Source organism: Coptis chinensis, chromosome 3 (assembly GCF_015680905.1).
Source record: "Coptis chinensis isolate HL-2020 chromosome 3, ASM1568090v1, whole genome shotgun sequence".
Classification (NCBI taxonomy): Eukaryota; Viridiplantae; Streptophyta; class Magnoliopsida; order Ranunculales; family Ranunculaceae; genus Coptis; species Coptis chinensis.
The window spans coordinates 61,104,330-61,127,012 of record NC_141458.1 but is presented as its reverse complement, the minus strand read 5'-3'; the positions used below and the strand labels follow the sequence as shown (position 1 = coordinate 61,127,012).

Sequence of the window (22,683 nt, the reverse complement as noted above, 5' to 3'; positions counted from 1 at the left end):
TAACAAATAATAAAACTTGTCACCAGATTTCTCTTTGGGCCTTGTGGCTAATTTCTTAGTTTTGTTTTGAAACGAAAGTGGGCCATGGGGCTAATTTCTTGTAGTATTTATTGGGTATTCCAACTTTGGTGTTTTGGTGGGTTTATTTATGAGCTTCGATTGCGAAAACCAAGGAATAAAATATCGCCGATATATATCGTTTTTTGGTACATCGATATCGATATATATCCACCGAATATTGAATCTTTTTTTTCCGATATATATCGAAATTTCTAATATAACGATATATATCAACCGACATATATGATATATCCGATATAAATTGTTGACTTTGACCGATATTGTTGATTTTGATCCATATATTGTCGATATTTCCGATATAATCGATAATATTTCTAATATATCAATATACAAAACAAAATTTTGACGGTCACAAAAAAACTGGATATATCCGATATTTTCAATATATATCAATTTTTAGATACACCGATATATTCACCAAATTCAATATTTTGATATATCACTTAATCGACCTAGTAGTTTCCTGAAAGCTAGGTTGGAAATTAAAAAACAGATTGACATTCCTTTTGCCTGTAAATCATGGGCAACAACACGTGACATTACAAACATCAAAACTAGTTAAGAAGGCTGAGAAACACTAACTGCAGCAGCTACAACCTCGCACAGGTTTAGCAGTTATGAACAGAAAAACTTGAAAATACTTGGCCATCTTCAGTTTCAAGATCTCTCATTAAATGAACTTGATACAGAAAATTGTCTCACCTACAAAATTTTCTTTTTGGATGTTATATAAAAACACAACTTAAACAAACACATAACACAGCTGCCATGCCTCAACTACATTTCATCTCCTTATATTTCAGCATATCGCTTCATTTTCATTTAGAATGCCCCTTTTTTGATGATTTATTTGATAACCCTTTCTTGGGTGTTTTCTTAAATGATTTTTTGTTAGATTTCGACTTGCTTGATGTTGAAGAAGACTTTCCATCATCATTCTTGCCCTTCCACTTTGAAGAATACTTTCCATCATCATTCCTGCTCTTCCTCTTCCTGTCTTTCTTCACATTGAACATTGTCACAGCCTGTTTCGCACAAAAACAATGAAAAATAAAATAAGTCCTACAAAAATTTCACAAACGTAAATGACTATCATTTCTTAGATCACCAATGAACTAATAACTAAATGATTTCACTCACCTTGTCTACATTGAGAATTTCATGAGAGTGCATGGATATCAGCTTGTTAAGAACCTTATCAGTCTGTTGCTTCTCCTGTGAACCCATTCCAGTTCCTTCTGCGACTGGGAGGAACTAGACAGGAAGAGATTGAAGGCACACATAAGCATTAGTCTTGCCAAAAGAAAATATTTACATGGCAACAAAATGATGTGAACAAAGTCAACAAACCTTCCGAAATTTCCCAGGATGCTTTGCTGGTTTCTCACCAGGTAGCTTTTTGTCAAATTTCCCACCACTGGCTGTGGAAGTTGCTGCCCTACCAGCAACATCCTCTAGCTCAGCTTTACTAAGTTTGTTCGAGGCACTTTGAGTACCTGTAATGGGCAATGCTTTTGCAGCCAATTGGACATGGCTGAGAACAAATCGGTCAGATTTTGGAAATGATGCATCAACTCCCCATCAAGAAAATTTATGTATGTGTACAAGAATTTAATACAGCACAAGTGTTTGACCCCTTGTAGCATATTTTGACACAAAGATACCTAAAAGGTGAGATCATTGGTTGGCCACAGTTGGCGTGTGTGTGAGAGTGTGTGGCAATTCAATGGGGAAATTGAGAAATATGGTGGTGAGGTGGGAGCAAGAAAAAATGTTAAAGAAGAAAAGAAAAATTGTTGAAGAAAAAATGGTGGAATGTCAGGACTGAAACGAAAAAACAGAGACGTAACTTTTATAATTGGACTAGAAGGTAATGACTGCCAGACATTGATTCATCAAAAAGTAAAAAGCCAAACCTTGGCAAGGCACCAACTTTAGCAGCTTGTTTCAGATTTTGCAACCGGTTCTTTTCTTGCTTTTCTACTCGCTGCTTCTTTTCCACTTGCCTCTTTGCAAAAGGATCCTGCCCAGGTTCTGGAATAAAATAAAGAGTAATTAAGAATGCGAATAAGTACATTAAAAAAAATTGAATCAATTTCAGAACACCCAAGGATCCAACACTTCCATCTCTCTCCATAAGAAATATTGAGCACCTAATAGCAAAGTAACAATGCTGCAACACTCACAGAATAAAACCTTACTAAAGAGAGCACAAAACCATCTATCTAAACAATTCACAGAATAAAACCTTACTAAAGAGAGCACAAACCCATCTATCTAAAACAATTCACAGAATAAAACCTTACTAAAGAGAGCACAAAACCATCTATCTAAACAATGTTCTTTTCTTTACCACGAAGAAAAGTCTAACAATTGATCAAAAAGATAGGACGTAAAATTCCATTCCTACCAACAACAGCAACATGATATGTTTTATCAGACTCCTCAACACAAAGTCATCAAAGTGCAACCAGACCGAAAACCGAAAATCCATCACCTAAAGTACCTAAGAACCTAAGCATAAAATAAAGAAGAAAAACAAAAAAGAAGCCCGTGAATCGCCACCAAACAGTGACTGTTGCCCACCCAGCCAACCTATCATTTTCTCTCTTCATACACCTCCCCCCTTCTAATTCTCCTCTGTCCATATAATTATCTCCATCAGTCTCAAAATTTCCTACAGTCATATTCCCTCATCTTCGTCATCTCTCAGATCATCATACCACTGTAATTATTTTTCCATTTCTTGTCCCGATCTGTTATTTTCCAATTTCATCCACCAAGTAATATTTTTCCGTTACCCTTGTCAACGTTCACTCCCCAATACTTATGCCTTTTGCTAGGTAATTCATGTATACATACTTCGGCTTGGGAAGACAATGAAGAGGAGCTATTTTGGAAATTCATATCATATAGTGATAGCTGCTAAATCCAAAAGCTTTTGAACCAATATTCATTCAATCTGAAAATAGGTCTTTTTATTAGGCTCTGTTTGAAAGTTGGAAAGTTTTGGTATTAAGCATGTTGAGTATTTAATTTTTTATGGCTAAAAATCTTAAAAATTCCAGTGTTTGATCAACATGGGGAAAAAGATTATTTGACAAAAGTTATGAGTTACGACTCCAGATCAATTTTGTGTGACAATGTCAAAATGATATAAAACAATGGCAATAGTAGATTTCACATGAAATAACAAAATACTGAAAATAGAGAAAAATGAACCGGTGAATATCCATGATTTTTCATAAGACCCGGTCCCGGTTCAACTATCCTAACTGGACCTAGAACAGGGTGAACAGCAAGGAACCAAAACCACAAAAATAAATAGTTCTTGATTCCTATATCACTAGGAGCCAACCAGGACCCAAAAAGTTGACACCTCAGCATATATCATCACATTTGTGTTACAAAAACCATCAAAACCTATATAAAATATTTTAAAAAGAAATAGTGTCTTCACTTTGTTTTCGTGTGCACATGAGTCTCACAATGATACTTGAACAAAGACAGAGTAGTTTAATTTGTTACCATCAGTCATCTTCGCCTCAATGATGGGAACGTCTCTATCATCATTAACACGATCATAGCCATGGCGGCGCTTCCACGTAGCAGTCTGTTCATCATAGACAACTTTGTCTTTCTTGCGGTTCTTTATACCTGACAAAGAATTGGAAAACAAGATCAGGTGATGAGGAAAAAACAGTGAAGGTTAAAATTGACAACGACGACTAACACGGTGCCTACCCTAAATGAAATATAGTAGAGGTCCCTAATATACAAGGGAAACTAGGACTAACCTTTCTTCTGAGCAAACTCTTCCCACTTGGTAGGAGGTTTAGGCCTTGGGAGCTGACAGGAAAAAAATTGGTCAGGAACTGATAATTATTCCAAACATATAGAATATAATTTAAAAGTGTCAAGCTCAAATGCTCCCCACAATATGTTTTCTATGTTTGGTTCAAAATAGAGGGAGGTGGAGAGAAAATGAAGATGGCATACATGCTTCTCCCTTGGTAACCTTGTTACCGGTGGAGGCAAATGCACCAAAGGACCATCTTGATCTTCTGTTGAAGGCAAACTGAAAAGGGAATTTGCAATTGCTTGGACAAGCTCTGTGCCTCTGCGTAAGCATTCCTCCGCTAGCGCTTCCCTAAAGAAGAAAACTTTTAGTTATTTACTGTAAAAAGAAATAATAATAATAATAAAAGAAGGGTAAGCAAAAGAATTGAACCTGGTAGGAGGGAGAGAAGTAAAATGGTGATGTGGGTCAAAAGCCATTAAGTTTCCAACATCAACCTGGTACTTATTACCACCACCACCACCCACCGACGACTCCGCTGTCAACGCCTTCTGCTCCATAATAATAATAATCTTCCAAGTTTGCGGTGGGAGCTCTGTGCCTTCACTTCTTTTCTTTTAGGGTTTTTGAGATTTTACACTCTTTGTCCTCAATATACCAGACGAAATATTTCCGATATATCACACATATGTCGGAATTCACATATTACACGTGTTCAGATTATCGTTTTGTGATGAGCTGCTGAAAGAGGTTTTATTTCGCTTACAAAAACTTTTATGGAACATTATCTTGAATGGAAAATTCCTATTAGTAACACTATTTGGAACAAAACAATGCAAGAACTTTCTTAAGAACATTGTCTACTCCTTGCATAGTTGTCTCACTATCATACATTTCATAGGATATATACATTGTATAGAAATAACTCTACAAAGTTCTGTTTAGTTCTAGCAAAAATCTGTAGTTAATGCCCACACAAAATTTAAGCCCTCATAACAAATCAAATAATGCTACATTTTATATTATAATTATGATATAAGAATACAAATAAACATAGAAGAATACATGCTTTCGAAAGTCAGTAATATTTAACTTTTAATTGGAGCTCCTGATTGTTCAACTTATACTAACATTTAAGGCTTAATTTTGTAGTTCTCAATAATACATAGATAACTACCTCACCTTAATCTTGCCATCTATTGTGACCTCGATACACTCTGCATGTACTACATGGTCCATCAAAGAGCCTAGAATGGTTTTATATACAAAGAGGAAGATTATTGATGTTTAGTATTTTGATGAGGGATGTCGAACACATTCAAATCAAGTGGAAAGAAATCAACTTGAAGACAAATAGTTAGAGAGGAAAGAAAAGTTTTCTTTTTTTGGGTTTTTGTTTACACTACTTTGAACAATAAGATAATAAATCTAACTACTTAAAAGAAAATTAAACTCCACCTCAAGATTCTTTCAAATGCAATAAATGTTACTAATTTGATTTAAATAACTAATCATAGACAACTAATTGTAATTGATCCATTATAGTTATGTTATCATCTCTAATAACCAACTATAAGCATATGGAACTCCATTAACATCATAGTTATATGTATGCAATGAAATTCCTAGCATTTGTATGAGTGAAATAAAATCTCTTTTAGTTCCAAACATAAAAATATCATAATTTCTAATGAAACCAAACTAGCTAAATCTATTACATCAAACTTTCTCTTGGGGTTTCATTTAACTCTAATTAAAAGTATTACTTCATTGTCATTGGAAGCTAATCAATAACAAAAAATAAACATGAAAAGAGAATGGAAATGGAAGAACAAGAAGTGAATTTTATTACTAAAATTACAATTATTTCTACAACTAATTTAATCCTACTCCTACTTACTAATTTAGAGAAAGAGAAGAATGAGAGAAAAATTATATTGACTATAAGGTCATAAGTGAATTGGCCAGTTTATTAAGAGCACCACCCCTCCTGTTTATAGTTACAAATAAGTAAAATGGGCGGCCAAGATTACATCTAACTTTTTAATCCAAATGTTACAAATTAACTTAATTTTATAATGGAAATTATTATTCATTAATTTAATCTAGGTGGATAAATAGTTATCCCCATTACAAGATATAAATAATTAAGAGTGGTATGTTCACTTATTAAGTGGAGAAAGTGGGAAAACACATAATCTTCCACATGACCAGGGTGAATAGTAATTGGATTTTTACTTTGTCTTGGTTCAGACTTATTTTAATTCCCAGACAAGTTAATTTATAGAAGCTATATACCATTGTGTAAAGCTCGCCACCCTGATTGTTTTGACAGGTCACACACCCAAATTGGAGTTCGGAATCAAAAGATATGTTTTTTTGAAGTTTCGTTATCTTTTCTGCAAGGTTTGACTATGCTTGACCAGTGTTAACCCGGTATTGACTATTTTGGTCAGACTTCATGAGCTTGAATATGATCTTTTGAAGGTTCCAATGGGCTTGTTTTGGATTTGATATAAATGTTTTGTTTCCAATTAGCATATTCACCTTATTTCCATGTCAAAAATGTCGGTTTTGTTGAAATTTTATCGTTTACATATCAAAAGTATGAAAATTATTATTATTTCTATTCACTAAACACATTATTGACCCAAACCAAATGTTATTAAAGGGTTATTTACACAATTTTGGGTGTTTATCAATTAGTGTATTCTACGCAAAACAATAAAGTTGGGCAGCTTAGAGTACCAAATGAGTAAACATAAATCTAAATGAGCTTAATTATTATTATAAAAAGCTAATTTTGTTCGTAATAAAAAGGTTAATGGAATTTGTTTATGAAACTTCCATGGTACATGCAGCGATGAAGCAGTCACAGCCATAGTCCGTAACTTAGATTGGCTAGTGAGAATAATTCACCATTAAAAATTATATATGGATTTAGTATATAACTCATAACTCGTACAACCAATGGATTTAGTACACCTACAATTATATATAACAAGAATCTTAAGCTGTGTAACTTATTTACTGCTATGTATTAAGACTTTCATTCATCCATTGATTAAGGGTACTACAACTATATATTCACTCATTGCTTCAAAAATTAAAACTACTGTAATCTGATTTGGATTTTAATTCTAAAAGAGTAAAAAAATTCATATATCGATATTCTAAAACAATCTTATTCACTTTGTAAATAAAATTCCTAACTTCTTGCACAAACATAACTTTTGAGGACTATGTACTATCATTTGGGTCTTGTAGTATGTCAAGATAGTTTTCTGGCGGGATCATGATAGATGTGTATAACATGTGAATATCAAGTAATGCAATTTATTGCAGTGTACATGTAGAACTTTCAAAACATGAAACATACTTGATTGATTGAATGCATCTATATGTGAGTTTGCATTAGAATGAATGCAAAACACTTGATTGATTTGATGCATGTACATATGAGCTTGCATTAGAATGAATGCAAAATGTTTGATTGTTTGAATAAACACATCTACTAGTGAGCTTGCATTAGAATACATGTAAAACAATTGATTGATCGATTGAATGCATCTAAATGTGAGCTTGCATTAGAATAAATGCAAAACACATTATTGATTGAATGTATCTAGATGTGAGCTTGCATTAAAATGAATACAAAATACTTGATTGATTAAATGAACGCGTCTACAAGTGAGCTTGCATTAGAATGAATGTAAAACACTTGATTTGAATGCATCTACATGTGAGCTTGTATTATAATGAATGCAAAACACTTGATTGATTGAATGTATCTATATATGAGCTTGCATTAGAATGAATGCAAAACACTTGATTGATTAAATGAACGCATCTATAAGTGATCGAGCTTGCATTAGAATAAATGCAAAACACTTTATTGATTAAATGCATGTACATATGAGCTTGCATTAGAATGAATGCAAAACACTTGATTGATTGAATGAACGCATCTGTAAGTGAGCTTGCATTAGATGAATGTAAAATTAATAGTTGATTGATTGAATGCATCTACATTTGAGCTTGCATTAGAATGAATGCAAAATACTTGATTGATTGCATGAACATTGATAAGCACCTAAAAGTGTAGTTTAAACCCCTTAATAGTATTCTATTTAGGCCAATTATGTTTATAATAAATGTGAGTTAGTACTATTTATGTGTTTTTGTGTATTTCAGATCTTGAAGTTGATTAGGTGACTAAAGACACCATTTTTGCATGGAAAATGAGTCAAGATGATTGTTGAGGAAGTTCTACGTTTAAAACCCAAGAATCATGAAGAAAAGCCTTTTTCAAGCCCAGTCAAAGCTGGGAAGTCAAAGTCAATTTGGGTAGAAAAAAGACAAAAACCCATCAGAAATTCAAAAGAGCGTATCTTTGGACTCGGGCCTTAGAATTGGGCCTACTTTATGTCAAAATGACTAGATCGGAATAAATTTTCCAATGGACCTGGCCTTACCCTAATAAGAGCTGTAAACGTTGACGAAAAGGGCACTAAATTAATTTTTAGAAGTTGTGGCCTCTTTAAACTTAACCTAATGGACTTTTGGCTCATATTAGAAGCCCAAAGTCCCCCTTTTTGGCCCATACATGAAAATATAACCTTAACCCTCTCCTATATAAAGAGGGTTAAGGCTAAACTATCACATGTTAAATATCCTTAACCTTTTTAGTATTTTAGTTTTAATTATGTTTCCTTTCTTTAGTTTATAATTAGGGTTAGCATTGTAGCCTTCATTAAACCTTAGCAATAAAGCTTTTTTAATACAATTCAATTCAATTCAAGTTCTTTTACATTATGTCTTGTATTGATTGTTTAGTTAATATGAATCCGATGACAAAAGGTTAAACCTCCATTAGAGGGTGTTTATGAAGCCACGTGAGGATGATTAATAATTAGTTTTATTATTGTTTTGCATAAGAACTTCAAGTTCTTCGTTGTGAGTGTCTAGAGATAGAGCTTATAACGGAGAACTAGAGATTAGAAACCCCATCAAAGAGATTTGTGGGGGTGCTAATCTCTTTTGCTAGTCAAACAATGATTATAGAGATGTAGGTTGTTTGCTAGGGATCAAGAAAGGCGATTCGACGACTAAACTAATAGCCAATCGAATCGTGTGGTGGATTAACCCCTCTCTAATCTCTTCTCATATAATCAAATCACTGTTTTCTACTATTAAATTTACTGTTTTGATATCTTAGTTAGTACTCTCATTAGTAAAGTAGTTTAGAAATCTAAATGTGCATTCAAGTAACATACAATTGGAGTGGATCGAACACGACTACTCTTATATACCTCATGATTTAGAGAGTATTTAAATACATTGTTTTTCCATCATAAATCTGCTATTTAGTATCTCTTCATTACTGTTTCAACAATTATAATTTAAGTATATTATCAATAACGAGGTTCTTCTCTGGTTACAAGTATCATGAAGACCCAGTTTCTCAACTTATCAGATTTTGTTTTTTCCTTCCTTTTTCTTTCTAGACTATCACCCTAGTCTTATAACTCCTAATAAAAGACCTCTAGCTCAAATAGAAATATGATGGTGTTATAGTAAGTGGCAAGCGTGATCAATCGACCTCAGTTCCTTTGGACGTCATTTGAGTATGTGAGGAATATAAGTGCCCGCTGCACTTGAGAGAACAAAACTTGAGTGAATCTATCAGAGAGCTGTGATTGCAACACACCCCTGTAAGAACCCACCTTAAGGACGCTCTCCAAAAGTCTTGGAAACAACTTTACTTTTGCATTTCATTGCTCATGTTTTGCACATTTATCCTTAGATGATTAAATTACTGTACATATGTTATTCTAAGTTCAAAGGAGATTTTCCTTATTCACTGCTAATTAGATGTATGGACATCTGAGAATAAGTAAGGAAACAAGACTCTTTGTATTAAATAGAAAATGTTTGTGAGTACATTCATTGGAAAACTCTCATGAGGCTTAAAGATCGTCCACTAGGGAATTCCTAGTAGTTTAAGGCCTTGTTGCATATGGTCAATGCAATCGCACTCTGAGAAATGAGATGTTTAGTTGATAATAAATCACACATTTGTGATCTTAGTTTTTTCTCTCATCCTTGCTTGAGGACAAGCAAGATGCTATTTGGGGGTGGTGATCAACTCCCCAATATGCATTTTATTACCCTTTTATTAATGCATTACAGTCCCTCTTACGCTTAATGAAAAGATAACTCATAGCTTTTATTGTCTTTTTCATGTTAAGGAGTATTTTAGACGACTTATCATAAAAACTATGTCTTAGCATCAAAAAGAACATTAATCACGCTCATTATGAAGACTAATAGTTGCTATGGAAAAGTGCTAAAAAAGTTAAGTAAACCGGTCAAAGACAACGATCAAAGTCAGCACTCAAAGAACTCAAATCAAAAGACCAAAGATGGAGGCCCTTATCTCAAATTATGAAGACTTATCCCTAAACCTATCTTGGTCAAGAAAATACCCATAAAGCAAAAGCAAAAGCAAAAGTGAAAGGGGTGAGGTGTCTAGTTTAGAATGGATGAGGGGAAATCTGTAATTGGCAAAATAAGGGGTATATAATAAAAAAGCAAAAGAGAGAGACCTCATTCATTGTATTAGGATCCAAACCATTTGGTTTGCTTTACTTTTCTAGTCTTGTTTTTCAATTCAAGTTTTACTTTATTGTTATTTATTTTCTTGTATTTCAATCTTGTTATTTTATCTTGTTTATTTCAATCAATCAATATTTTCTTGTTTTTCTTGTTGTAATATTTCATTCAATCATTTGCTTTCAATGTTTTGAGTCATTTCAATCTTTAATAACTTACTTTTCAATGTTTTTATTCACAACTAAACTAGCCAAGTCCTAAACTAAGAGTCTACCTTCTTTCCTAAACTCCCAATCTCTTCAACTTTAAACAATCTAGGATGAACCTCAACTTCTTACAAATCTTTGAAGTATACACACCACATTCAACAGCTTTAAGGGTAGAATAAGTTTAGGCTTAACCCTCTTTATATAGGAGAGGGTTAGGGTTACATTTTCGTGCATGGGCCAAAAAGGGAGACTTTGGGCCTCTAAAGTGAGCCCAAACTCCATTAGGTTATGTCTAAAAGGGCCAATTCCGATGGAAATTACTTCAGTACCCTTTTCATCCACTTTTACAGCTCTGATTCGGGCAAGGACGGATCCATTGGAAAGCTTATTCTGTGTCGGTCGTTTTGATATAAAGTAGGGCCAATTCCAAGGCCCAAGTTCACAGATACGCATATTTGAAGTTCTATTGACTTTTTTGTTCTTTTTCTATCAGAATTAACTTTGACTTCCCAGCTTTGACTGGGCTTGAAAAAGGCTTTTCTTCATGATTCTTGGGCTTTAAAAATAGAACTTCCTTAGTAATCATCTTGACTCATTTTCCATGCAAAATAACGTCTTTAAGCACATAAACACCTTCAAGACTTAGAATATACAAAAACACGTAAACATTACTAACTCTTATTTATTATAAACATAATTGGCCTAAATAGAATACTATTAAGGGGTTTAAACTACACTTTTGGGTGCTTATCACACCACAACCAAACATCATTTTGCTTATCACACCACAACCTTGATCATTTTGCTTGTCCTCAAGCAAACATCATTTTGCTTGTCCTCAATTGAACAAACACAAGGAACAATGGTGAGAGCAATAATTATGGATGTGAATTTATACTACGAGATAATACTATCAATTGATCTTATACCAATATTAACTAAAGTAATTAAATATAGATGAATCAAATATGGATAAAGAATTAGGGGAATTTTATTCCACCTTGAATTCAACTTAATAAACTAGCATAGATTATTGTAATCCAATTCTTACGTTCTTACGGTAAGAATTGGTCGTTCTAATCCCTAATTATACATGACATCTCTACCAATTCATAACTAGCATGTAAGGAAGTCCACCCATTCTCATGGCGAATCAACGACCTTCTAGAGTGGAATAGACTCTTACAATGTTTCTACACTACACAATCAAGTTTTCATCAAGGTTTCATCAAACCCCTCTAATGGAGGTTTAGTCTTGATTCATCAAACTATCATTTCCATATGAATTAAAACTAGACATCATAAAAAGATTGGAACTTTGCTTATTTAAACTCAAATGGAAACTACTCAAGCAATAATTGATTTAAACTACTAATGACAATTAAGTAAATCTAAGAATTGAAACTAATAATTAATGGAAAACGAAATTAGATTATCAAGAACTAAATATTTTATTGATCTAACAACTAAATAGCAATCATTCAATACTGAAATTAAAACAAGAATAACAACTAATTAATTAATTAAAAACTAGATCTAGAACTAAGCTTTAATGGCTACTCTAATAGCTACTTTCTATCCTAAGCTAATTGATACTTAAGAGCTAAGTCTTGTGTGTGGAAATGGAGGAGACCAGATCCACATTTTCATGCATGGGCTGAGGGTCCATATTTTGGGCCAGAAAATCGAGCCCAAAGCCCAATTTCTTCAATCCATAGGGCCCTTTTCGGCTAGCTTTGACTTCAACAGGATTTTCATCCAATTTTGCTCCTCTGATTGTGTCAAGGTTTGGACCATTGGAAAACTCTTTCCGAGCCGGTCGTTTTGACATAAGGTACGCCCAATTCTGAGGCTTGAGTCCAAAGATACGATCTTCGGAAATTCTGCTAACTTTTGTATGTTGTTTCTGCCCGCATTGACTCTGACTTTTCAGCTTCTGATCGGGCTTTACAAAGGCTTTTTCTCCTTAAATCTTGGCCTTTAATCATAGAACTTCTTAGCAACCAACCCTTGCTCCTTTATATCGCCAAAGTTGCACATTTCTGCACATAATTGACTTCAATGCCTGAAATACATAAAAGCACGTAATTAACATTAACTCTTATTTATTACCCGCATAATTGGTCTAAAAGTATTATTGTTAAAGAGTTAAAACCACAGTTTTGGGCCCTTATCATGGACGAGTTATAGCCTCGTGAGAGTTTTCCAAAGAAGATAATCACAAACTTCATTTATACTACAACGACTAAGAAATAAAAGTAATTGTCCCCTAATTTTATCTCAGAATCTACACATATCACTACCATTTAAACAAGGACCATCAATATAACTCCTAAATTAATACATGCATAATAATCAAATCATCTTAAGATAAACAACAATACAATGAATTATACGATGAAATGCAATAGCAGGTTCATTTCTGAAACTTTTGGATAGCGTGCCTAAGTAGGTTCTCCCAAGGAATGTGTCAAGACACAACACTCTGATTCTTCCACTCAAGTTTGCTAACTCCAGTGTGCAGTGGGCACACATTTCCTCATAATCTCAATGACAATCCAAGGAAGCCGAGGTCGATCAAACATAACTATCACTTACTATCACACCAAATTAATCCTAATTTGGCTAGAGGTCTTTATTAGGTGATACGGGGCTGAGTTGATGGTTTAAGAAGAAACGGAATGGATATTCAAATAAACAAGTCTGAGATAGTAGGGTCTTCAAAATATGTACTAGAGAAAACCTTCTTCTTACTTTGCTTCAACACTTTGTTTCCATACTTTGCCCTTATTTAGGCTTTTGACTCATTTTGATTCTAGTTTTGGAGTTCTAACTTGATTTTTCTTTTCATTTGGAACTTATATATTTTTCTTTTCTTTTCTTTTCTTTTTCTATTTATTTTTCTATTTATTTTTCTTTTAAAGCAACTAACTACTTTTTGTTTACACAGGTTTTTCTCTTCTCTTTTCTTCACTCATCCTATTTCTCAGACTCATCCAGATAGGTAGGCTGATTTTATTTTTTAGCAATGCATGATGTTGACCAGGAGACAATCTTTGAAACTCACTCTCAGTCATCAGAAAATCACACTCTTCTAATAGAGAATCAAACTACGCTATCTGGCAACCAGGGGGGCCTTCAACTCTAGCTTAGCCAACAACTTGATGAACTGAACAGTGTTGTCCATGATCTACATTCCTATCACCATCCTCATCATTATCCTGATCCATGAGGTCTAAAAAAATCTTAAAAAAAAAAAAAAAAAAAAAAGGGTTGGCGCTCGCTTTTTTTACAAAACTCAACTTTCCCCAAAATAAATAAAATAAATTTATTATTATTAAGTGTTTCATCGTGTGCTCCTTTCATTAATACTGTTATTATCTTTCTATCCTCTTTTATAAACTAGACCTACTAGAATTATCAGAATTCACGTTGTTATATCCAATAATCAAATTTTAACATGTATTTTAAATTTGATTATAGGAAGAGTCTATCTTCTTCCATACTCTGTCATCCATCTAATCAAACTTTATTGGATTTTTTTCTTCAGAACCATCTTTATCCATTAAGCGTGGGAGACATACTTGATTTCTTTCTGATTGGACTCTCACGTTGCTATTCGCAACGTGGCTACTTCATTTTGGACGTTTCCTCACATACACTGATTGATAGTCTGTCAGGAATCTTTGCATTACCCATCGCTCTACTCCATCACAAATGGCTTCTTCGTCACACGTAGCATCTTCATCAAGCATGGCACCTCCGAAACTCATTCTTGAGCAATCTTTTCAGGCTATGATGGATTCCAAAGCTTATGGCCTTCACTTCCGTGATTGCATTACTAACATCGGGTGGTCTTCCCTTGTTATTCGCCCTGAGCAAACTTATTCTCCGAGTTTGGCAGCTTACTTTTATGCTAATATGGAAGATACACCAGCATTCAACGCTGCTCATGGCTTTTTCTTAGACGGATTCACAATCCAAGTTGGTGGCACAAACCATGTCTTTTCGGAGCCAACACTTGCCCTGAGTTTGGATCTTCCATATCACGAGCCGGCAGCAACATGGCCATACATTTATCACAACTCTACTCGTTCCTTTTCATGGCCTGCTTTTCGTGCAACATACGGTGACGGTCTTGAAATTAAAGATGAAGGAACTAAACTTGGCAGATGGCCAGACAACACCATTCTTTTAGCCAGCATGACCATGAACGTGGGAAATGCGATGTAGTTTGTCCTTCTGAACATCATGGGAGATTGGCACTTTTCGACCGCCAATGATGCTACATGTGTAGTCTTCAATGCGCTTGCTCAAGGTCATACATCCTTTGATATCTTAAACTGTGTTATCTCCAATATGAAATGAGCTTGCACTTTTCAGGATCAGTATATACTTTTACCTGTAACTGCTTGCCGAATTATGAAGACACAATTCCCACAGTTTTCAGCTACTTTTCATGATTGGATCAAGGTAGATTCTATGTGCCCAACAAACAAGATAATTCGTTCATTGAGGTTTAGGTAATGGAAACGTCCTGCATGATACTTGAGGCATGTTTGTTGTTATCCAAACGATGATAAAATGTTGAAACATTTAAACGAATCCGGCGAACAAGAATGGGCCACCATTTGGGAATACATTATATTTTGGCGTGATGCTAAGGAAATGCATTTCACTAAAGAAGACGCCAGACCATCACCACATCCAGGATGCTAAGCTTGAGTAGGGATTTGTACATATATCTAACTGTATATAGTTGTATATAGTGTGCTATTATTTTTTTGTTGTTTATTTCTGTGTAATATATTATGTTACCACAACTTTCTGTTTTAGCAATCCAGCCCTAATTTTGCTCACGGACTCAGGTAATTCCTTTCTTTATCTATTTTTATTTCGAAGACTAAGCATCACTCTGTTTGGGAGTGATGTAATCCTATGGAAAAAATTAGGCAACCTCTAGGTTGTATATAGTTTATATTTTCTTGTTAGTAAAGGTAGTTAGTGACAAAGTCTTGTTTCCTTTTTAATGATGAAAATTGTCTAGAAGTTCCACGTTAGCATTCGAATTAGGATTCGTTTTTAAGAAACTTAAGATAATACGTACGCAATAGTTTTTACATCTTTTCATGAGTATTAGTGCACTGAGTATCATTAATTGTACATAGCAGTAAGTTTTTGGAACCTACGGTTAGTCTACTTAAACTATCAATCCTGTGAGAATCTAACCAAAAGCCTCAATATGAGTGATTTGTGAGAAATGATACAGAGGAGTAGTTTTTTCGAATAGAGAAAATCACACGTAGAGTTACTTGATCACCATCCGATCCTTAGGCGAGAATTTAGGCCTTCTTTGGATCGACATAGCTAAAAATTCTTACCTGTTACAAATTTTACCGCTAGTTACTCCACTGAACCTTTCATCAAACCTTTCACTTTCACTAAAAATTCCATACTCATCTATTAAACCCAAATAAAAGAACCTACCTAAGTGATGAGTATGAGAAATAGGATGAAATATAGAAAAATAAAGAGAAACACTTGTCCCAAATAAAAGTTAGTTACTTGCTTCAGGAAAGGAAAATAGAATCATGTTCTTAAGCCTTAAAAAAAATAAAAAAAAATTAGAGTGTGAAAGAAGTACAAGGCTTAAAAGCAAAGTAGGAAAACTCAGGTAGAAGTAGGAAAAGAAAACAAGGATTTCTCGAGTGTAAATATCTTGAAGACCCTATTCTCTCATACTTATCATTTTTGATTATCCATTTCCATTTTCTTCTACACTACCACCTAAGCCCCATAATACCTAATAAAGACCTCTAGCTCAATTAGGAGTAGGATGGTGTGATAATAAGTAGTAGATGTGATTAATCGACCTCGGCTCCTCTAACTGTCATCGAGTATGTGAGGAAATGTGTGCCCACTGCACACTGGAGTCAACAACACCTGAGCGGTAAAATTTTGAGTGAATTTGTGCTTTGACACATACTTGTGAGAACCCATTTAGGTACGCTCTCCAAAGGATCCAGAAACGGCCCTGCTAGTGCATTTCAATGTAAAGATCACTGTATGCATGTTCATATGTAGATGTTTTAATTATTGTATGCATATTAACTTGAGTTTCAAAGGAATTAATCCTCGTTCCCCGCTAAGGAGATGTATAGATATCTGAGATTAATTTAGGAAACAAGCTTTTGTTACTGAGTCATTGTAGTATAAATGAAGTTTGTGAGTATCTTCTCTGGAAAACTCTCACGAGGCTATAACTCATCCACTAGGGAGTTCCTAGTAGTTTAAGGCCTTGTTGCATACAGTCAATGCAACTGCACTCTGCAAAACGAGACTTAGTTTAGAATGCACAATTTTGGCCACTTATCTGTTTTAATGTCTCTTCTTTGCTTGAAGATAAGCAAAATGCTGTTTGGGAGTGGTGTGATAAACACCCAAAACTGTATTATAAAACCCCGTAGAGACGTAACATTTCGGTCAATTTTGTGTTTAATAATCATGAAATAATCGCATCTTCGTGCTTTTTGTAGGTTGGAGCAACTAATGTAAAAATGATGATATAAAGCCAGCATTTAAGCATAGAATAGGGAGTATACATAAGCCTTTCGATCAAGCCTATGTGAAGCTGAACAAATCTGGACTAAAGTCCAAAGACTCAAATATTACAGAATCCAGTCAGAAACGGGATTTCGTGCACAGAAGCATCAAACTGCCGAAGCTCATATCTCTTGAACCAAGACTCCGAATGCGACAAGTGAGCTGCTTAGACGATCAATACGGTGAACTCTACACAGTGGCAGGAAGTTGCAAAAATGCCAAAAGACCGGACTGCCACTGGACACAGCACATGGACCCACCATGTGAGCCCGCGAGAGTTGATGAGCCATCATGCAAGTTAAGACAAAGATGCAAATAATTGGTGCCAAAGTGACACCTTGCATGTAATTAATGAGATTAGGTGCTAATAATCAAAAGGAAGCAAGGTGTCAAGTTTTTGGATTGTGTGGGTAAGAAGGAAGTAAATAGGATTTTTTGTTTCACGTGGGAGGAAATGAGATTTCTCTCAAATAGAGAAGAAAACAAACAAGGGGGGATGCACTACATTATCTCCCTTGACTCTTGTTCCATTTTAATACTTAGTCTTTAATTTTTAGTTTTTTAGTTTTTGGTTTTAGAGAAAGAAAGCTTGTAATATGTTAATGGTGGACAACACCTTCTTAGTCTTGAAATAAAATTTCTTTCTTCCTTAGTTAAAAAAAAATAGGTTGTTATATCTTGTTTATCTTTTCTCTCTCTCTCTCTTTTACATATCTATTTTGTAATTTTCATCTTAATCCCAAGGATCATGAGCTAAAACCCTCCAAGGTGGAGGGTTAATGATGCTCACGTGAGGGTTCGTATTGATTTCTTAGTAGTAGGATTCATTGCCTAGACTTAAGGACGCATCTAACACACTACCCCAAAATGGTAGTGTCCGGCCAAACTTGAGGCCTGGAAGTGAAGGAAGACTCGCGTGCACCTCCCTTTCTATGCCTGGGTTAGCCGCGCACGCTGGCCTTAGTTAGCTTCTTGTTTCCAGATTTGACAGGATTAAGTTCTATAAGTCCAGGAGTTGAGATGGGATTTCAAAGATGAAACCCTAGTTCAACTTCTTAAGCTAGGGAAATGGACTTAGAGATGAGTCCATTTCGCTAGGGATCGACGCTCAAGCCGGTTCGGGTTTGATAATGAACCCCAAATAGCTTAGAGATTGTGATAATCCGATACTAAGATAGGATAATATGAGCTTGCATGAGCAGCATGATTCTCCACCCCTTCTTTCTCTTTGGATATCTTAGGAAACATCTTAGTTTTTACCGTCTTTTGTATTCAGCGTGTTTAAATGTTCATTAGGATTTACATGACATAACTAAACCTAGTTAGTAATCTAAAATTGAATCTTACTTACTAGTTCCCTACTTAGAGCACAATAAAGTTGTACACTATCCTAGTATTTAGGTTCGTTCGAATCCTTTCTCGAATTAGACACATGAAGATGTGAGTAAGGACTTGAATCTACACCAAACGGAATTGAGAATCAATCTTATTACCACAAAGTGTAGAGATCAAACCCTACAACTGTAGAAGTTCCAGTCCAACCATAACCAAAAGGTATAACCTTACTAAATACCACTATAGAAATTGATGATCCTACACCTATAGAGGTTCCAATATGGACACTTAGATGGAAAACGGCTAAAGATAAAGCAAAGACTAATAATACTTTTGACCTTTATGTTAAATATAGAGATAAACCACCATATCCCCAGAGACTAGTTGTGTCTAAAAAGGACAAGAATTTTGATGAGATTAGGGAAGTGTTTAAAAATCTGACTATAAACCTACATTTTCTAGATGCTATAAAAAGTCTACCTAGACACGCTAAATTTCTAAAAGAGTTATGCACCAAGAAGAGGAAAACCAACATACCCAATGAAGCCTTCTTAACTGAACAATATTCCTCTTTATCTGAACATAACAGAATTATTAAGTACAAGGACCCTGGTCGTCCTACTGTACAATGCACCTTAGGAGATTACTTTATAATAACTGCTCTATTAGACCTAGGGGCGAGTGTTAACTTACTCCCTTTTTATTTATATAAACAACTAGGTCTAACAAAACTTCAACCAACCAAAATGACTTTGCAGTTAGCAGATCGTTCTATTAAGTACCCCAAGGGCGTAGTTGAAAACATTCTCGTTAAAGTTCAAGACTTTTACTATCCAGCCGACTTCATTATTCTCGACACAGAAGTTGCTCATGATTTCATTCCCATCATCTTAGGGCATCCTTTCTTGGCAACCGCAAATGCCCAAATCAATTGTCGAGATGGCTCAATGACTCTTTCTTTTGGTAATCTTTCTGTAGAAGTTAACATGTTTAGACAAAAGAAAGGATAATTAGGTTTGCCTATAGAAGGAAAAGTGAATTCCATTGAGAGTTTTGTATCTCACATTAGTGTGGCCGACGCTTTCATCCCCACACTAGTAGATACCCCTCTTATGGAAGAAGACAAAGATCACAATTTAAACTCCCTAGACGTAGATGAAATGAAGGGAGATTTCCTTCGACTCTTTTGCAACCTTTCTTCGCCACCTCACCAGTCCCCTCCTATTGACATCCATTCATCCCTCAACGTTATGACGAAAGAAGAATTTTTCAACCTCTATCCCACAGATTCTTCTGACCCACCTTTTGAGGAATATCTTGCATATCTCAAGGCTTCTGATGATCTAGAACTGAGAACACTAGTTTAGCACCATTCACTCACCTCATATCCTCATGTCACTCATTCACCTTCCATCACCAATATTCCCCACCTTCCACCTTTTCAAAGGAACCTTGAGTTTGTACTTGACCTCCTTGCTTCTCTTATGCTTCATGATTTTCTAAACCCTCCTGATACGTAAATAATACCCAAGGACAAGCCACCTAACACCTTCATTTTCAGATTTGAGATAGTTCATACTTACACCATGAATGAGCTTTGTGCTAAACCCACATTCTCATTTTTTCCATTCCATCCTTCTAAAACTTATCCATATCCCACGTATTTTCCATAACCATCCATTTTCTCACGATCATTCACTTGGACACCCTTTCATTCAAAGAAGAAGAAGATAGTACACGCTCGATTAGGTTCTCGGTCCATCAAATCTCACTCTCATTCCACTAAGTTATGTCATAGGAAGTCTTGGTGCTTGATTCTATTTGGGGGTGCATTCCATGTTAATTATTTATAAAAAGACTCACAACTCTTTAGGTTGTTGATATATGGTAAACTGCATATTAATAGATATTTTAAATAAAGTCTAGAGTATCTAGTTTTAAAAGACCCACGTTTTTGTATAATACCGCCTTTCTGGAGTAAAGGCCACAAAATTTTTCAAACTTAAAAAAAGTTTTCAAATTTTGTTTAGGGGTGGCGTATTTTGGTATTTCATTTTAAATCTTTTTGCCACCCTTTGCTTATCATGTTTACTCTAGTAGAGTCCATGTTAGTTAATACGTAACAGTTTAATTGTGTTTCATGTTATCATATCTTCTTTATAATAATTCTGTTATAGGTAATGCCAATTTTTGCCACGTTTCTATGGTAAATTCTTTCTTTATCTCTTTCACTTTGAAGACAAAGCGTTCGATTGTTTGGGGGTGGGAGAGAAACATTTGCAAAAATTAGGCACTTTTAGGATGTAAATTACGCACTTTTCTTTATAAAATGTTAAAAATAATAAAAATTAGTTAGTTACATAATTTAATTGTGCTATTGAATTATTTCATGAACCCCCTTCTCCCAAAATGTTTGGAGGTGATATATTTAATTTTAGCACATTGCACACACGTATTAAAATTGTATGTATAAATATCAAAATATAGAATCCATTGGCCTTGTTGATTTTATTGGGATGCATAATGTAATTAGGTACCTTAATTTTGTGAAATTCACTATTTCACGGAATTTTGGAAGCTAATCCGATAGGAGCCACGATAGGCGCATGCTTGATTTGTGAATGTATGGTATTATTTTATTTCGGTTAGAGTCCGCTTATGTCCTAAGCGCTATTTATTATTTTATGTTATCCCCATAACGGGTGGAACTCATATAGGAGTTGCGTATGTTTTATTTTTTTTATATTAGTATAAATTAACTTTCTTTTTCAAGTGCCCCCATTTACAAATACGTTTCTATGGTACTCTCTATCCTTTATTTTTATTTCATACTTTGGGAACAAAGTATGATTCTGTTTGGGGGTGGTATAGAAACACGTTGTAAATGTTTAAGCACATATTAGGTTGTATATTATGTATTGTTTGTCTGATAAAAATTAGAAAATAAAACCAAAAATATAGTTTATGTTATGCACTTAGTGATAATGGTATTGTTCCCTTCTCCATGATGATATATATTAGTCTAGAAATCTCACGTAGTACTTGAATTAGGATTTAATTTTTGAAACTTAGATTAATATATAAGTAATAGTCATTGCATCTTTTCATGAATATCTTGCATGAGCATCTATGATTTCACATATTTGCTTGAGGACAAGCAAAATGTTGTTTCGGGGTGGTTTGATAAGAGCCCAAAACTGTAGTTTCAACCCTTAATAGTATTATATTTATGCAAATTATGTTTATAATAAATAAGAGTTAATAATGTTTACGTGTTTTTGTCTGTTTCAGGTGTTGGAATAAATTATGTGAAGAAATACGTCACTTTTGCAAAAGAAATTAGTCAAATTGCTTGCTAGAGAAATTAAATGATTAAAGCCCAAGTTTCAAGGAGAAAAAACATTTTTAAAGCCTAGTAAAAACTGAAAAGTCAAAGTCAACGTGGGTAGAAAAAGAGCAGAAAAGTCAACAGAACTTCCGCAAGCCATATCTTTGGACTCAGACCTCAGAATTGGGCCTATTATATGTCAAAACGACCGGCTCAAAAGAGTTTTCTAATGGTCTGAGCTTTGATCCTAATCAAAGTAGTAAAAGTAGATAAAAAGGGTGTTGCAGTAAATTCCTATAGAGAAACCCTTTTTGGACTTAAGTAATTAGGTTTTGGGTTTGATTTAGTGGCCCAAAACACAGCTCCAAAGCCCATGCACAAAATTGTAATTCTAATCCTCTCCTATATAAAGAGGGTTAAGGCTAAACAAAACTAGGCTACTCCCCTCTTTAGTTTAGTTGTAAATTAGGGTTCTCTCTCTCGCTCTCTCCCCTTTCTCTAATTTAATATAGTTTAAGTAATTAGGGTTTATAATTATAGCCTCTATAAAACCTGCATTAAAATACCTTCAAGTTATTATTATTACTCAATTCAATTGCTTCTCTTTCTATTATGTCTTCTTTTCATTCTTTTGTTCATGATAGTCCCATAAATCAAAGCTAAACTCCTATTAGAAGGAGTTTGAATGAAGCTTTGAGAGGACTTGATTTGTT

At 34.5% G+C, this 22,683-nt stretch overlaps 1 protein-coding gene across 1 annotated transcript; it reads right to left on the bottom strand.

Moving 5' to 3' along the window:
• Positions 1–712: 712 nt before the first annotated feature.
• LOC147510285 (ribosome biogenesis regulatory protein (RRS1) family protein) lies at positions 713–4,511 on the bottom strand. Its single transcript, XM_086602302.1, has 8 exons — positions 4,313–4,511; positions 4,081–4,231; positions 3,879–3,930; positions 3,610–3,738; positions 1,998–2,115; positions 1,432–1,615; positions 1,222–1,335; positions 713–1,106 (listed from the first exon to the last, which is right to left on the bottom strand). Exons 1-8 carry the CDS (start codon positions 4,438–4,440, stop codon positions 900–902), a joined length of 1,083 nt encoding a protein of 360 aa, XP_086458428.1. The 5' UTR covers positions 4,441–4,511; the 3' UTR covers positions 713–899.
• Between the last annotated feature and the right edge of the window lie 18,172 nt (positions 4,512–22,683).

Bases quoted from the DNA above. Each gene is read 5' to 3' on its own strand.
- LOC147510285 (XM_086602302.1), bottom strand. From the start codon at position 4,440: ATGGAGCAGAAGGCGTTGACAGCGGAGTCGTCGGTGGGTGGTGGTGGT. The intron at 3,931-4,080 runs GTATGCCATCTT...TTTTCCTGTCAG, and splicing joins GGTTACCAAGGGAGAAGCAT to CTCCCAAGGCCTAAACCTCC. The intron at 1,336-1,431 runs GTTTGTTGACTT...CTTCCTGTCTAG, and splicing joins ATCCTGGGAAATTTCGGAAG to TTCCTCCCAGTCGCAGAAGG.